Source organism: Cheilinus undulatus, linkage group 15 (assembly GCF_018320785.1).
Source record: "Cheilinus undulatus linkage group 15, ASM1832078v1, whole genome shotgun sequence".
Classification (NCBI taxonomy): Eukaryota; Metazoa; Chordata; class Actinopteri; order Labriformes; family Labridae; genus Cheilinus; species Cheilinus undulatus.
In genome coordinates this window covers 37,865,046-37,882,805 of record NC_054879.1, presented here as the reverse complement: position 1 = coordinate 37,882,805, position 17,760 = coordinate 37,865,046, and the positions used below count along the sequence as shown (strand labels likewise).

At 39.2% G+C, this 17,760-nt stretch overlaps 1 protein-coding gene across 1 annotated transcript in view; it reads right to left on the bottom strand.

The window, feature by feature from the left end:
• The window catches only part of col4a1 (collagen, type IV, alpha 1), a 69,228-nt gene that overhangs the window by 9,488 nt on the left and 41,980 nt on the right, over nt 1–17,760 (bottom strand). The window contains exons 9-45 of the mRNA XM_041806255.1: nt 16,733–16,807; nt 16,566–16,628; nt 16,350–16,385; nt 16,180–16,218; nt 14,137–14,226; nt 13,992–14,018; nt 13,821–13,880; nt 13,649–13,684; nt 13,498–13,542; nt 13,361–13,393; nt 10,265–10,325; nt 10,128–10,163; nt 9,888–10,034; nt 9,669–9,746; nt 9,468–9,551; nt 9,253–9,323; nt 8,938–9,129; nt 8,369–8,537; nt 8,144–8,236; nt 7,906–8,010; nt 7,664–7,761; nt 7,275–7,425; nt 7,056–7,169; nt 6,809–6,976; nt 6,277–6,366; nt 6,000–6,152; nt 5,810–5,908; nt 5,548–5,637; nt 5,219–5,358; nt 3,864–3,990; nt 3,631–3,711; nt 3,213–3,311; nt 2,352–2,402; nt 2,076–2,261; nt 1,827–1,960; nt 1,653–1,725; nt 150–221 (exon numbers count right to left, since the gene is read on the bottom strand). Coding sequence (XP_041662189.1) covers nt 150–221; nt 1,653–1,725; nt 1,827–1,960; nt 2,076–2,261; nt 2,352–2,402; nt 3,213–3,311; nt 3,631–3,711; nt 3,864–3,990; nt 5,219–5,358; nt 5,548–5,637; nt 5,810–5,908; nt 6,000–6,152; nt 6,277–6,366; nt 6,809–6,976; nt 7,056–7,169; nt 7,275–7,425; nt 7,664–7,761; nt 7,906–8,010; nt 8,144–8,236; nt 8,369–8,537; nt 8,938–9,129; nt 9,253–9,323; nt 9,468–9,551; nt 9,669–9,746; nt 9,888–10,034; nt 10,128–10,163; nt 10,265–10,325; nt 13,361–13,393; nt 13,498–13,542; nt 13,649–13,684; nt 13,821–13,880; nt 13,992–14,018; nt 14,137–14,226; nt 16,180–16,218; nt 16,350–16,385; nt 16,566–16,628; nt 16,733–16,807 — 3,466 coding nt within the window. The remainder of the gene's footprint in view (nt 1–149; nt 222–1,652; nt 1,726–1,826; nt 1,961–2,075; nt 2,262–2,351; nt 2,403–3,212; nt 3,312–3,630; nt 3,712–3,863; nt 3,991–5,218; nt 5,359–5,547; nt 5,638–5,809; nt 5,909–5,999; nt 6,153–6,276; nt 6,367–6,808; nt 6,977–7,055; nt 7,170–7,274; nt 7,426–7,663; nt 7,762–7,905; nt 8,011–8,143; nt 8,237–8,368; nt 8,538–8,937; nt 9,130–9,252; nt 9,324–9,467; nt 9,552–9,668; nt 9,747–9,887; nt 10,035–10,127; nt 10,164–10,264; nt 10,326–13,360; nt 13,394–13,497; nt 13,543–13,648; nt 13,685–13,820; nt 13,881–13,991; nt 14,019–14,136; nt 14,227–16,179; nt 16,219–16,349; nt 16,386–16,565; nt 16,629–16,732; nt 16,808–17,760) is intronic.

Here is a 17,760-nt window from a genome sequence, read left to right as displayed (position 1 = left end):
AATTCTTTAAAATTACATGCACTGAATAAATCAGTAGTGATATATGGAGGTCAAAGAATGAAACTGCAACAGATGTAAGTACAACTAACAACCATTATTCCAGTTAATTAGAAAGAGATTGATTTAATTTAAAATAAAATGAAACTTACCCTTGACTCCTGGGAATCCTCTGTCTCCAACTTCTCCTTTGAATCCAATTTCACCACTATCTCCCTTTGTACCTGGAGTTTGCAATCAAAAATGCATGACATTTTTAATCAAACACATAAAAATGAGATATTTCCTCTGTCTAGTATGCAAATTACCACACAGGTTTTTCTTCACATGCTCACCATGCACAGTGATTTCTTTATCAATGAATTTAAAATAAAAAAAAAGAAAAATAACTGTGAAGTAAGTATTTAGACGCTTTGCAACAACACTTAAATTTATCTCAGGTTCCTCCCATGTCTCTTGATCTTTGCAGAGATGTTTTCACACCTTGACTGGAGTCCACCTGAGGTAAACTAATTGGATTGGACATGATTTAGAAAGGCACACACCTCACACCTGACAGTCCATATCCAAGCAAAAACCAAGCTATGGGGTTAAAGGAACTGCCTGCAGAGCTCAGAGACAGGAATATTACAAGGTACAGATCTGGTGGAGGCTACAAAAAAAATCTGCTGCACTAGAGGTTCCCAAGAGCACAGTGGCCTCTATAATTCTCTAATGGACACAGTTTGGCACAACAAGGACTCTTCCAAAGGCCAAACTGAGCAAAGGACCTCAGTAAGAGAAGTAACCAAGAACCTGATGGTCACTCTGGGAGCTCCAGAGATCCTGTCTGGAGATGGGACAAATTTACGAAAGGGCAGCCATCACCGCAGCCATCCACTGATCTGGGCATTAAGACAGAGTGGCTACACGGAAACATCTCGTCAGTGAAAAAGACATGAATTGACTTGGATTTTGCAAAAAAAAAAAAAAGCACCTGAAGGACTCTCAAACTGTGATAAACAAGATTCTCTGGCCAGATGAAGCCAAGATTTAACTGTTTGGCCTACATTCTTAACATTATGCCCAGAGGTAACCAGGAACATCCCCTCCCCAATACCATCCCAACAGTGAAACATGGTGGTGGCAGCATCATGCTGTGGGGGTGTTTTTCAGCGGCACCAACTAGAAAACTGATCAGGGTTGAGGGAACGCTGAATGAAACAAAGTAAAGACATATCATCAATAGACACATGTTGCCCAGCACTCCGGACCTCGGACTGGGCTGAAGGTTTTGAGTTTGAGAGGATTTGCAAGGAAGAACGGCAAAAAAATCACCCAATCCAGGTGTGCAAAGGCTGTTGCACAATATTTACAAAGACTCAATGCTGTAATATCTGCCAAAGGTGCTTCAACTAAGTACTGAGTAAAGAGTCTAAATACTTTTGTCAATGTGATATTTCAGTTTTTTCTTTGTAATAAATTAGCAAACATTTCCTATATTCTGTTTTACTTTGCCATTATGGGGTACTGACTGTAGCTTTATGAGAGAAAAAACAAATTTCAGTGATAACAGCATCAGGCTGCAACATAAAAAAACTGAAAAAGTGAAGGGGATCTGAATACTTTCTGATTGTTTAGTACAAGTGCACACACACTCTCTTTGCTGTTCTCACCTGGAAAGCCGTGGACACCCTGCAGTCCCTGCTCACCCTTCTGTCCGTCGATACCTGGAAGGCCAGGCTGTCCCTGTAACCCATACAAAAGAAACATTCAGAGTAACCCAAGATGTTTCTAACCCACTATGTCAGTAAAAATCCTGATTCACAGCAAGAAGTGTCTCGACATACAGGCAGACCAGGTACTCCTGGGTCACCCTTGTGTCCCGCCTCTCCCTGGAAGCCTGGGTTTCCCTGGTTTCCTTTCTCCCCTTTTAGTCCATCTCTGCCTGGCACACCAGGGTGTCCCGGTGCTCCTTGGGATCCTGTTTAAGAATCACAACAAGAACATAAAATGTCTCTCCTAATGGTGATTCTTTATGGTAACATTATGAGCTACAAGCACAAGATCATAATCTGCTGAGTCATATTTATGTTCACCTGCTTCTCCAGGTTGTCCTGTTTCTCCCCTCTCCCCCTTGGGTCCCTCTAGGGAGTTACCTGGGAGACCCCTCTCTCCTTGCTCACCCTGGTTTCCCTGTGGGCCTGGTAGTCCTTTATCACCTTTGATACCAGGGACGCCAGGGTGACCGGGAGTGCCGGGGAAGCCGGGACTGCCTTTATCACCTGCAGAGGCAAAGAGTAGGCTACATGATGAAAGTCTGATTGTTTCCAGTGATTAAAGATTTCACTAATCAGTGATGGTGGAGATCTGACCTTTGATACCAAGAGAACCAGGGGGCCCAGTGAAACCACGACCAGGTATACCTGCAGGAAAGGACAAACATGACCACTTTAGAGAGTTTCATTGTTTTCTGGACTGGTCCAGAAAGACTGGTCTGCATTACTGCTTGTATCGTACATAGTTAAACATTCTATTGACAATCTCTGATTTTAGGCGATGAAACATGTTTGACTTCTCGCCCGAAAGATTTTGTATCCCAGTGTTTAAGTGCCATAAAACCTAACAACACACAATTCCTTAAAATGTTTGTGGATAAGAGTTATAAGAAGAAGCTTAATTTGGTGGCGTGAAGGCATGACTATCCCATTTTAACCCCCTGAGACCTGAGCTTTTGTTTTGAAGGCGTGTTTAGTTTCTTATTTGAGATAAGTAGGGTTTTAGAGTGTATCACTGGTGTTGGGCTTGAAGCTCCCTTTTTTTTTTTTTTTTTTGGATGATGGACCACAAGGACATGTTTAGGCCTAGTATGAACAAAATTTCCAATAAAATGTCTGAATTTCTGTGAATTTTTTTTTATCCCAGAATCTTCACAACTTCTGCACTAAAATCTGACTTTTAGGTCACCCAGGCATCAGTGCAACAACCAACATCAGGGTTTCAAACTTGCACCACGATCGCTTATCATAGCTGCTCTCCATCAAACATGGTCTATTCACAGGAATCACATTTGATTGAGAGTTGGGAGAGAAGGAATCATGTATTTTGCATAATTTATACAACCTGATGTCCTTCACATGTTCAATGTGCCATTTTATCAAGCAAGAGGAAAGATTTATTTTCCTAACTGTGCAGAAACTCAACCATGTTTGATTCCAGCACTCTCTGAGACTGACCTGGCTCTCCTCTCTCCCCTGTGAATCCAGGGATACCATCCACTCCAGGTTCTCCCTTCTCTCCAGGTGGTCCAGGAGGTCCCTGCAAGCCAGCCTCACCTGTAGAAAACATATTTGACCACGAGAATTAATGTTAAGAATGGTCACTGAGCCATAACTTGTCATTTATGATGAGATGGGAAGCCAGTCTCTGTGCCTTAGGGTACCGTTCCCTGTGCTCTTGTTAAAGTTTAGGCTGATCTTGACACTTTCTCACATTTTATCCAAAGAGACACATTTCTGAGACAGTTTATTTCATATTTGCTGCTGCTTTAGTAGTTACTCTTTATACAGACAGACTTTGTGAAGTGGCTTACTAACTTTGACATTCTAAATAAAATGAATGATAAATAAATAGATAAATGATCTTGTTACTTACCAGGTCGACCATCACGTCCAGGTTCTCCTGCCGATCCTGGTAGACCAGGTGTACCCTTCTCACCAGGTCTACCAGGCTGACCTGTGCCATACATAAACACACATAAAATACAATGAGAAATCATTAGAAGATATATTTTAACATAATTTGTAAAGAAAAATTTTTTTTGTTTGATTCCAGATTTCCTATATATATATATATGAGAAAGATTGCAGCGTAAACAAAAATCTGACCTGGATACCCAGTGGTTCCTTTTTCTCCTTTGGATCCCTGCAGTCCGGGCTTTCCGGGCATCCCCTCCTGACCCCTCAGACCCTTCTCTCCAGGAGATCCTGGGAAGCCAGGCTGGCCTGTCTGGCCCTATCAGGGTACAGGGAGGGAAAGTGATAGTAAGTAAGGACTAACAGGTGCTGAGTATTACTCTGGAAAAAAACAGTCAGTAAAGAAGATGTCCATCAATGACATAATCAACAAAAACATTTCCATTACCACCTGTCTCTTTATTGAATTACAGAGAAATTGATTCTGCTCTTCACTGTAAACTTTTTCAGCTCAGACCCAAATAAAATGCTTGGTCCATCACTGGGTCCCAAACTCCCAAAAATACATAATCTATTGCAGAAACCTATATATATTAAAAGTAAAAAAAAAAACTGTCATTATGCTTCTTTATACCCCTATGTTGTGATATTATATATCATTTAATAGTAACAGTGGAGTTTTAGTAATGTGGACCTTGTTTTGACCTATTCTATTTTGCAAAAAATGGTTACAGCTGTTTTAATTAGTAGATGAATCTTTGTACTGTTTAACATTTGGTTTGAGAAAAAGCTGAACGAAAAATTTAATTGGTGCAAAAGGCAGTCAAACTAAGATTAAAAAAACAATATTTTCAAGCAACAATTTATTTTTCGGGAAATTTTTGGTTTATGTTAATTGTTACGTTTTTTGCACTGTCTTGAGCTAAGGTTACTTTCTTACCTGTTTGGATTAAAACAGACTTTTGTTTTGAAAGAGGATCTTGATTGAAAATTTTGACAGCAACCAAGTAAAGACAAGCTTTTACAAAGTTACAGTGTAAATGTAAAGTGTTTAATTTTAGTCACCCATGAAGAGGCATTAAGCTTATACAGCGAAGTTAACCATGAAATCATCAGGTTAAGAGTTGCTTCAATTTGAGATGTTTGTCCATTTTGTCTATTTTCAAGCTTTCATTACTGAATATCTCCACACATAAAACACTGAGGTTTCTCTTCTGCATGCATGTCTGAAGGCTTTGGTGAATCCAACATTTATCAAATCCTCATATTTTCCCCTTGACATCATCGACAAGTGTCACTCAAAGTCCATAGGACGCGACCTAACCACTAGCCTCATCAATTATATTTTAATTAGGAGAATGAATTTTAGGCATTTTACTCTGCCATAAAAACTGGGTCATGTCTTTTAGTTTTGGAAAACATGCTTTACTGTATAGAAACACATCTGTGGATTACAGCCAAAGCCTTGCAAAGTCTTAAGAGCCTTTGTAGAGGTTTTTCTCTCATAGATTTTGTACATTATATAAAAAAGCCATTGTTACAGCTACCTTTTCTCCTGGATATCCTGGGATCCCAATACCTGGGTCACCTGCTGTTCCCTTGTCTCCTTTTGATCCATCAGTGCCTCTGAATCCAGGATGTCCAGGTGTGCCATAGTCTCCTTTAGTACCCTTTGGACCAACAGGACCTATAAAAGCACACAGAGACGCATGTTAAGCAGATATAAAAGAACATGTTTGATAAATTAAATTACATTTTCTGGCAGTTTAAGCTGTAACTTATCTTGAGATATTCTCAGCTCCTCTCCCTATGAAGGAATACATGGAATCTTTTGAAACTAGTTTATGTTCTTGATCTTTTAATGTGAATTTCTTACCTGGTACCCCCATCTCTCCTACACCACCTTTATGACCAGGTGGTCCCATACTGCCAGGTTCTCCAGGAACACCAGGGTCTCCTTTCTGACCTGAGACACAAGAGATATAAAAATATTTTTCATTGTCCCTCCTATGTCACTGTATGGCGAGTTAACGGCAGAGCATTAATTAAAATCAATGTATATTATGAAATAAATAGGATAAGGCAAACTGAGATGATCATGTTTCTTTACACATATACAGTGCAGCACAGTTACTCACCTGGTTGTCCAGGTAGTCCAGGTTCTCCATCTTTGCCTGGCAGTCCAGGGTCTCCAGGAAGTCCACGGTGGCCCTTCTGCCCTGTGTATCCAGGATCACCTGAAAATCAAATGACAATTCATAACATATGTGTAAATGTAAAGAAGGGATATAATCTTATAGCACCAAAGAGTGGTATCCTGTTTTATACCTCTATCTCCAGTGTCTCCCTTCTCTCCCTTCATGTGCTCCATATCATACTCTGTCATGTTTCCGGGAGGACCTTGAAGACCTGGCTCTCCTCTTTCTCCTTTAGGTCCAGCCCCCCCTTGGCCACCTCTTGGCCCAGTAATACCAGGATCACCTGAATCAGGCGTAGGGGGGTGTTAATAGTAACCATAATGCTCTTTGAGAAGAGTTTAAAACACACACATGGCTAAAGAAGTTTGAACTCTAAAAAAAGCGGTGTGTAATTGATCACTTCTTACCTCTAAGACCAGGAGATCCTGGTGTACCAGGTGGTCCTGGAAATCCTGGTACACCAGGTGTACCAATGACTCCCATTTCACCTTTGGGACCTGCCAAACAGAAAAAAAATGAAATCCCTATGACAATGGTGTAAAAGAGAGCAGTTACAAAGCATAAGAAATAAAACATCTAAACTGCCTCTAGAGAGAGGCATCACTAGAAATGAAATATGAAACTTTTAAGGCAACTGCTGCTACTTATCTATTTTTCATTATATGGTAAGAAATTACACCTGAACAAAGTAAAATTACTTCCAGTGATCACAGGATTCTCGCAAAATCAGGAGATCAAATATTTAAAATTGTGAGGATAATATGATGACATCAAGCAGAGTAATTTATTGTTGAAACGTGCTGATTTTTTGTCATATGGTTTATTCCATTTCTTTTATACGTCAATTATATATGACTATTAAAAAATCCACAGACAGACAATGAAGAATTCCAAAACATGGAAAACTGTTTTTCTGAACTTCTTGCAGTTTGTTGTCACCTTGGTTTCCAATCAGCCCATCTCTGCCAGGTAAACCTGGTGGCCCTGGCAGTCCTTTAATTCCTGGTGTGCCTGGGAAGCCAGGGGGGCCCTTCTCTCCCTGAGGTCCTGGCATGTCCAGACCAGGAGGACCTGGGTATCCTTTTTCTCCCTTTTCGCCTCCCCGACCTGTTCAACACAACCATATACATTCGATCAGGATATCAGGTACATAAAGCAAAAGTACTTAAATTTAGTTCTCTCTTACCGAATGGCCCTGGCTCTCCAGGTGGTCCTTGTGGTCCAGGAGCACCGGGGGAACCTTTTCCTGGAGGACCTGGTTGGCCAATTAGTCCTGGAAGCCCTGGTGGTCCCACTTCACCTAATTTAAAGATGAAATAAAAACAATGATGTAGGGAGTTTCAGAGCAGTAACAACCATTTTGACCCTCACTTCAGTCTGAAGTTGTTGCAGTGTTGTGCTGTACCTTTGATTCCCTGAGCACCTGGAGGTCCTGTCAGGCCTTCTCGTCCAGGAACACCAGGTAAGCCAATGTTTCCTTTCTCGCCTGGGAAGCCAGTAATTCCTGGTTGGCCCTGAAGACCTTTTGGTCCTGGAAGACCTCTTCCAGGTTCACCCTACAGTAAATAAAAATAAGCAGAGATTTTCAATGAAACTCAACAGTGAAATAATTATTCTCAAAATAGAACTAAAACTAAAACGGCCCAACTTTTAGGGCGTGTATGTTTACTTCAACACGTCAGTACAATAAGATGTTGAGTCATCTCCAGAAAGTGTGGGAAATTTACCCAAATATCTACCTACTGTATATATAACAAGTTAATACATTTAAATAAACTTGCAGAAAATACAAACTTTTTGTCCAGGTGAACCAGGTTGTCCTGTCGAGCCATCCACCCCTGGTCTTCCTGGCTCTCCTGGTAATCCTGGAGCGCCCGGAATTCCACTAATTCCTAGAAACATAAGTCAAAGACTGTTCATGTGAATGCAGTCTATTATAAAATCATTTTTCATTCATTTTCTTTTGGAAATCTATGTTATTTAATGTCTGCGGAACACTGAAGGAGAAGAGGAATAAACAAGATTTGGTATCCTACCTTTGGGACCAGTTGGACCAGGAAAACCAATACCAGGACTTCCTTGGTCACCTTTAGACCCAGGAAAACCTGGCAGCCCTTGGTCTCCAGGCAGGCCTCTGTTGCCTGAAATCAACAACAAAATTTATCAATATCAACCCATCACTGCAATTATGGTATTTCATTACTGAAAGACAAGATAATGTTCAGATTATGTACTCAGAAAGTGTAATAAGACAATGCAGACACTAGTGTTCACCTTGAATTCCAGGTCTGCCAGTTTCTCCTCGAGGTCCAGGTTCTCCTCGAGGTCCAGGAATGCTCTCACTTTGACCTGGCTCTCCTTTAGCACCTGTTGAATACCAAGGGAGTTATCAACAAACAAGCATACAGCCGGTATATGCACTATGAGCATTTATCTACTGAGTATCAGTAAACATGTGTTTGCTATCTGTGCATCTTTGTGTATAGATATCAGGCCTACCAGGTGCTCCTGGTGATCCAGGGTGGCCTGGTCTACCCTGACTGCCCTTCTCTCCAGGCTCTCCTGGTCGACCATAGCCTGGCAGTCCAGGTGGACCCCTCTCTCCTGTAATCCCAGGGCGACCAGGATCTCCTTGTGGTCCACGTTCACCTTTAATGCCCTCTTTGGCCTAAGTTAGACGAAGAAATGTTCAACTGTTTTCTTTAGTTACAAGCAGATGTTGACTCTTGGGAATGCATTAAAAAATTATTAGAACAAGGTTTGTCAAAAAATGTACCTAAAGCCAGAATTAGGTATTTTTGTCAACTGGCACAAAATAACAGTAAAGAATGCAAAATTATCCTAATAAAAATTGCAAATTACCTGATGAGTATTCATTCTTTTTATTAAGCTTTGTTTTGGGTCTCCTCCAATTTTTCAAGATAATATCTGACTCTTCAGTTGTCAAATGCTTCTGTATGTTGATTTTTTAATAATGTTATTATTATTTAACCTTGATTCAATGCCAAACATTACAGGATCAACAATTTCGCAGCTGCCAATCTTGCAATAGTTTGCCACACACTTACAGGTTCTCCTTTGAGGCCAGGTAAACCGGGTGACCCATCCCTCCCTGGCTGTCCATCCAGTCCAGGCCGTCCGGGTGAACCGGCAAAACCAGGCAGACCTTTGTCCCCCTTCAGACCAGGAGCTACAAAAACATCTCCCGGCTCACCAACAGCACCAGGAGCTCCCATCAACCCAGGGGTACCGTGAGAGCCCTGTACAGAGGGGCGGATTACAGAAAAAGGGACATTGTCTTTTTTGCTCGACATAATAAGGGACAAACTGTGCAAAACATTAAGCTTAGATACACTTCTTTACATCTCACTCATTCTACTCACAGGTCTTCCGGGTTCTCCAGGTGAACCAGGTCTACCTTTGTCTCCCTTGCTGCCTATTTGCCCAGGAGGTCCTGCAAGAGGATACCAATGTTAACTCCTTATAAATCTAGGTGATATCATATTTACACTTTTATTTAAAATGTAAGGTTCACATTTCAGCATTTCAAGTTTCAAACAGAAAAGGAAATTTTGAGATTATAGCCCCAACAACATACCTTGATCTCCTTTAGGACCCTGAAGGCCAGGTGATCCAGGTCGGCCAAAATCTTCACATTGAAGACAGGTGTCTCCTTTGTCACCTGAAAGTAGAGTCATATGGGTACATTAACAATATGAAAACTTGATATAAAATAGTAGATGATGGATTCAGGTTCAGACAACTTGAACTGATCAGCATTAATTGAGCTATTTATTACCTTTCTGTCCCAATTCACCCTGTAACCCTGGAGGTCCAGCTGGACCAGGAGCTCCTTTCTCCATGTCACATATACCGTCTGTATGGTCAAATTATTGCACACAGACACACAACAATTTACATATTATGGAAAATATTTGAATACAAATTCTAAATGTAGGTTTTTTTGTGGTTATTATTTTTGTATTTATGCTTTACTATTAATAAAAATCAGACATACCTAGTGGTCCAGGGGGTCCAGGGGGTCCAGGGGCACCTGGTTGACCTGGGGGACCGACCAAAGACTCTCCTTCTACACCCCTGTCTCCTTTCTCTCCGACGGTTCCCTTCTCACCCGTCTCTCCTCGAGGCCCTTCAATGTGACGGCCTGGTGCATAAAACAAGTAAGCCAGTCAGTGTTTTTCATATTTCTAACTAACACCTGCTGCCTATAATGCAATGAGATATTATGTTATCTGACCTGGTGGGCCGGCATCTCCCTGTGGACCAGGAAAACCTGTGGATTGATGAAAAATAACAAAGAAAAAAGGCATGGATATACTAGGAACACATGGACATGGATATTTGTTGCCATGTTACACTTTGTCCTCACTTTACCTTTGTCTCCTTTAGGCCCTGGGAGACCACGAGGACCTGGACGGCCCGGAGCACCGCCCCCCTAAAAATCACATAATCATAGACATCAAGAAGGAACACTGGATTATAGATAAATTTTAATGTATGATTAACCTAGACTCAGATTAATGAGGATTTTAATGTTAGGGCAAAAGCTGGCACCACATAGTCGCCTGCCTGCTGATCAGCAAATAGGAAAATTCAGTTGCAGTATCTGACTTCAGCCAGTAGAGTGCAGTCACTAGGCATATTCCTGACAATAATTAAACAGTCATTGTGCAGTACATTTGTTTTTCTGTCTCTAGCCTTTACTGAAATATTTCACATGAAAAAAAGAATGAACACATTTTTAAAATATTTTAACAAAAAACTATATGTTATTTGAAAAATTGTCTGCGGTGTGAGAACTGTTTTTTAGGTGAAAACATGTTTTATTTTTCTTTAATACACCAGCAGATATATAAATAGAAATTATAAAAACCAACATAATGTCAAATAAATACTAAAAATCATATTGTGAAAGGCGCTATCCCTTACAGTAATGGCACTAGTGTTACCAGTGTTCAAATAGGTCATTTATTTTGAAACCCTGGGGAAGTGCTGGTTTCTTGCTACCCATCAGTCTTCATAGTTGACTTGTGGAGGCAAATAGCTGGGATTTCTTGACTGAGTCCTGATCCTCTTTGCTGGGCACAAGTATCTTGTGTTTACTCAGAATCTTAAAATCAAAATTACGCTGAGGATTTCACTTGACCTACTCTCCCTTTCTCAAAAAGATCTAAATTTATATAGAAATGCCCTCTAACCCTTCAACCTTTGGAAAACATTCTCAATTATCTCTTCATTTCACATGAAGCTTTTGGAATCATCATTCATGTGACCTCCTTTTATTCTTCAATAAGGGAACTGTACAAAAAATGATTTCACATGGATTAAATGTCATCATTTTGTGAGTATATAATGATGATCAATTTTGTTGGTTACTAGGAAGCGTCATCTGAATATTTAAGGATATACAGACAGTCACATTTGTTTGAGAAGAATGAGGCGTAGTGTCCAACACAAGGGAATGTATTCTTACAGCTGATAGAAACTATCTGTAGCCATGAGGGAGAGGATATTTATTCAATTTTTTGCCAGAACTTGGAAAATGTGTTTGGCGAGTTACCAACACATAAACAGGACTAATATTGCCTCTCAAGAAATAAGTGAAGAATTATGCCTGTCCAAAACTTTTGCATATTTTTGGAGATGTTTTACCAAAACGATAACCTTGCAAAGCAGATGGAATCACTTGTTTCCGTGTTTCTCACTGGCGAATCCATCTTGCAAAGCTCTCATCTGTGACAGGACCAATCAGAGGTAAGAGGCAGTACTACCGGGCACGGCGAAGTCATGACGTAAGCAAGCAGCGACAAGAGGTCGGGGCAAAAAAGAAGAACAAAGAAAAGCACTGAGCTCTTTTCTTTGCGGAAACTAATTCATGTTTTTGCCCTTCTCCCAACTGGATTCAGCAAGAGTTTAATTGTCACGTGTTTTGCTGCTCTGATTGGCCCATAAAGATGTGACAGATAGAACGTTCATCCAATCATCCTCCGAGTTTTGTTTCAAAGGCTCTGCCCTTTCTCAAACACTGTCTATGGGAGGTTTTCCAGATGTATGCGTGAAACAAATCCATCTGGCGTGTCAGATATTAGAAAGATGCATGAACGACAAACCAAGCCAAGCCAAGCTCATTCACTAAGCCTTTCAAATATTTGTTTTTGTATGTTAACAAACACTACTTTATTTAATTATGCCTTCTTAGTTTTCACTCAAATGCTTCTTATCTACTGACAAATCATTTTTTATTTCATATCAAACAGATTAATCTGACAGTATTTCATATCAAGCTGGTAAAAATGTGGCTCTTTGTAGCCTATTAGTTAATTAGCATTATCTGCTAGCACACTATCGTAGGATCTCTCCAAAATCCATTGCAAAAGTTTACATTTACATTACAATATGACTAGACCAGACATGGGTCGGTCAATCAGTTTAATATGAAATACAGCATGATTTATCAGTGGATATGATGTGTCACATAACTTTGACATAACACGACCATTATGTAAAATTTCTTTATTCTGCTTTTGATTTTTCTATTTTCTTGTCCCTATTTGAAATAAAAATAAAGCTAAACATCTATATGTTCTTAGACCGTAATTACCTTTATTGCTTACATTATATACCTTAAAAGAGGTTTAGCTGTTTCTAAAATCAGATACATGGGTTTTTTTTATATGCATTTGTAGAAATGGCTAATAATTATAGAAACCTTGCTGTCTTGTTCTGTAATGTTCTGCTTTATACTGTCCTTGTATATTTAAATACAGGAGGATGTATGGATAGTGTTCAAATTATGAATTTAATGAGATCATTATTTCTTTCAGTTTTGTCTCTTTGGAACATGCCACGCAACAACCCCCCTGGTGGGTTTTGAGGCAACTATCCCGAGAGCTCTCATAGAGCTGCCAGACCCATTTTTGTTGTATGAAATATATATATACATTTAAATGTTTGAAGGTATAATTAGATAAAAACAGATTAGTTGACAAACATCTGAGTGACTAAACAAAGTAGCTTCACTTGGCTTGTTCTGTTATTCTTATATCTTTTAAATAAAATATCTGACAAATATGTTCCTAGCAGGAAACCTTCACTAATTTGGTGACATGTTCTCTTTTTGTCCCAGTAATTCTCCAAAACATTATAAGCAACTGAATGGCAAAAACAGACAAAATGATCTTCTACCTATGGCTATGAGTAGTTTTTATCAGCTGTCTATCAATCTGTAAAAGAGTGCATTTCCAAGTGTTGGACAATACACCCGTTTCTTCAAACATATATTTGATATGTATATCCTTTAGGGGGTCTGATTTAGTCCCACTGAATGGTTATGTGCTGATATCTGCTGGTAGTTCTTTTAAACTCACACTCTGTCGATTAGCTAATGAGAAAAAGACTGAGTGAATGACAGAGGCAGAGAGAGAGGCCAAGAAGAAAAAGAAGTTGAGAGAGAGGAGATAGACTACTTACATGACCTGGTGGTCCTCTTTCTCCTTTTTCACCCTGAAACATGCCAGATAACTCATTATACTTTGCTTACACCTCCAAGAATTTGTCTTACAAAAAGCTCAAAATATGTGCAGAATACAAAAAAGTGCTTTATTTACAGGGGAACCACCGTAGCCAGGAGAACCAGGAAAGCCTTTTTCTCCCTGTGTAAGAAGAAGCATGGACTTTAGTGATAAAGATTTGATTTGATTGGAGAGACAGTTCAATGACAAAGCTGATAAGGTGGATAATAAACTAAGATATAGTTACCTTCAGCCCATCTTCTCCATCCTTGCCAGGTTTACCCTGCAATAACAAAGTCAGAATCACTTTAAAAATACTGTTGACAATATAATCCAAGAGATTTCAACATAAAACTTACTTTGTAACAAATAATGAGTTTCTTTCTTGGACAAACCACTGAGCCATCTCAGAGACTTACCGGTGGTCCTGGTGGGCCGAGTTCACCTTTAACGCCTGTCTGACCTGGGTCACAGTAGCCCTGCATATGAAATTAGAGGTCTTAATGAAGAAGAATTACAATATAACAAACCACCTTAATGCTGTCTACAATCTAAGACAAAATACTCAACATTGACAACATAACACTTACTTTGTCTCCTTTTAGTCCTTTGTCACCCTGTGAAAAACAATGATAGGAAAATCATCAAGGTATTTACTTACAAATAAACATCTTTAATGGCATGAAAAAATACATTAGAACAATAAAATTATTGTTTGATGGGCTGAGGGCATACTTGTGGTCCTGGCAAGTACACAGTGGTGCCTCCTTCAAATTCTTCTGGGCGCCCAGGTGGACCAGGGGGGCCACGATACCCTCTCTCACCCTGCATAGTTTAATAATCCAAAATGCTATATTATCAATTTAATACAGCACACATCAAATGTATCAAAACAAATTTTTTTCACTAAGTTACAACTTTTGAAAAAAAGGGTAAGGTTACACTCCCTGTGGATTTGCTGTTCAGAGCAACAGGATAGCACTTCTTTTAGCTTTTTCTTTCTTTTAGCATAAACCTCTCCTTTACCAACCATTAGCTCTGTCATCCTGTCCTCAGTACCATTTCATACATGGGTTCAATAATAACTGTAGACAAGATACCTGTAATAACATCTTTACATAACCTTGTGCAACAGCTAGTTGTGAGAGAGTATTCTGATTGGACGAGAGACATTCCGTGACTGCTGATATATACAGTGCCTATAAAAAGTATTCACCCCCTTGGATGCTATACCCTTTGATAGATTTTATCAATGAGTCATGGTCAATATAATTTGGCCTGTATGACAAAAACATCAGGATAAAAAACTCTTTAATGTTAAGTAAAAACAGACTTCTACAAAATAATGTTTATTAAATAAAAACATGTAAAACATGTAAAAGTGACTGACCTTATCCAACCAATTTATCATGATAGTCTCACAGTTAGTGAAATGGGGATCACCTGAGTGCAGTGAATGTGTCTAAAGTGACTGTAGTATAATGACACCTGTGTCTGGAAGGTCCAGTCACTGGTTAATCAGTATTCCTGGCTACCATTACATCATTAAGGCAAAATAACACTCCAAGCAATGCAGAGAAAAGATTATTAAGATGTATAAGGCAGGTGATGGACATTAAAAAACCTCAAAGACACTGAAAATCCCCCAGAGTTCATTTAAACCCACAACAGAGGTATAGAAGGAACATGGCACATGTGTAAATCTGCCTAGATAAGACCGTTCTCACAAACTAAGTGACTGTACAAGAAGAAGACTGGTGAGAGAGGTCACCAAGACACCTATGACTACTCTGAAGGAGTTACAAGCTTCAGCAGCTGAGATGGAAGAGACTCTGATATATAACATCTGTTGGCCATGTTCTTCTCCAGTCAAAGCTTTATGGAAGAGTGAAAGAGAAAGCCACTGTAGAAGAAAACTCAAACTAAATCTTGACTGGAGTTTGCCAAAAGGCATGAGGGAGACTCCATGGTGAAGTGGAAGAAAGGTCTTTTGTCTGATGAGACCAAAATGGTGCCTTTTGGCCATCTGATAAGATGCTATGTTTGGCAGACACCAAAAACACACCGTCGCCACTCTAAAGCATGATGATGGCAGCATCATGCTGTGGGGATGCTTTTTTAGAGCCGGCCCTGGAAGGCTTGTAAAGGTGGAGGGTAAAATGAATGCAGCAAAATATAGGAAAATCCTGGAGGACAATCTTTTTAAGTCTGCAAGAGAACTACAGCTTATATTATTATTATTTTTCCAGCAAGAAAAGGTGCATCTACTAAATACTGACTTCAATGGGGTGAATATTTAAAAAGTCACTTATTTTACATTACATTATATTTATAATTATATTGCGTTTACTTAATTAACATTATTTTGTAAAAATCTGTTGTCACTTTGATATCAAACATATTTTTAGTAATTTCTTTTTGTCAAAAAAGCAAAATCACATTTATATGACTGATTTATAAAAACAATAGAAGGAGAAAACATTGCAGGGGGTGAATACTTTCTAGGCACTGTAGTTCAACATCTCTGAGACCTTTCACAACGTGTATAACTACACAGAATCTAGTTTTCCTGACTACAGTCCTGACTACTGATTTGTGTTTCTGGTACTTATGAATCACAAAACAGACCCATATTTTGTATAATGTAAGATATATTAAACATACAAGCAGACAGCAGCTGGTAGCATCACTTCACTTATCATCATGTGACACTGTTCATAAGAACATATTGTACATAAAATATAAAAAACAACACACATGTAAGAAGGAAAAGCTCACCTTCTCGCCTTTCTCACTCACAAAGGCCAGCTTGTCACCCTACAAGAGTCCAAGAAAAATATTTAAATCCCAGCAGGTCAGCAGGAAAAAACTTTAAAAAAAATTTCTTGTCTGTGTAAAATAACAGATTTTAAAAATTAAACAGTTTTGTGTGCTTTTTTCAGTCTTGCCTTCTCTCCAGGGGGGCCAGGGGGGCCAGGATCACCCTGTAAAAAAAATATTCAAACTGTCAAACTAACTGAAAACAGCAGTTCTGATCAGCGCTCTGTTCAGCATAAACAAAGTTTTATTCAACAATTAACATGCATTCATCAGTGTGCCTAGATGTATAAAGTTGATCAATGTATGTAGCATTATAAACAGTTCATCACTGTTGATTTACTCACTTTGGGTCCGGGATAGCCACGAGGTCCTGGTGGTCCAATTGGTCCAGTAAGTCCATTTGATCCCTAAGAGAGTAAGACATGTAGTTGGGGCAAGATTAAACGAAATTCCGATAATATTTCCCCAATTTGGCTCAAGTTACACACATTAAACATATAATCAAACATACAGGTAATCCAGGTGTGCCAGGGAAGCCTCTGTCTCCTTTAAGGGGAATAATCCCAATCACACCACCAGGGTCTCCCTGTGGGAGAAACAGAAACAGAAATAGTTCAGAGGAGCGTTTGTGTCATTCATCATGCAGATAGATAGGGTATAGTCTTAGACTGGATGTAGGCACTGTGTCTGACTAGAGAAGCCAATAAACATTTGGCTTGAAGCTGGTGTCTTATAATGGGAAGCAGGGGGAAACTATCAGTCTGCTATCAGTCTGTATTTAACGACATAAAAAAAATACTCCACATTTGATTTAGGACCTCAGTTAACATTTCCAAATAATTTCATGCTGTCCTTTCAATAGATCTAAGCCCACTTTTAGTAAAACAGGCCGTGTTGCAGGGTGTGATCTAGCTTGTGACTGAGAAACCACTTCCTCAACAACTTTAAAAATGCTTTGTTCAGAAATCAATAGAACTAAAGACAGGACAGTTATTAGATTTCAGGTAGATAAACTTTGTTTAACACGTTTTTGCTGGCTTGTTGGTGATAGAAAACACGGTAATGTGATTAAACACTGGTGTGTAACATTTTGTCCATCAGACAATAAAAAAAAAAAAAAAAGAATTTATTGGACATTTTTCATCCTCAAACGATGAAAGAGAGTGAAAGAAGAGTTGTGTGTCTTAGTGCCAAAACTATTGAGGAGTAAAGTGGTTAAATGTGAGGCCTGTGTTGTGTTCCAACAGTTTTCAAGCCAGCTATCGCTCTGTTATCAGCTGTAATTAGTCAAACAATCTCAATAAAGAAACACTATATCAGATCCTCTTAATAGAAAATGAAAAGTTAAAAGTTCGCTAGCACAACACAACACCCTCTCAGCATCATCATATCAGAGCCATAATCTCCAGTCATTAATTAATAAATAAAGGCATTAATACCATCCAGCTTGCACAACATTAATTATCTTCTATAACAACTAATAACCCAGAGTTTTTGTCAAAACTACAGCTTCATTTCACGCACTGCAGCCCAGGACAT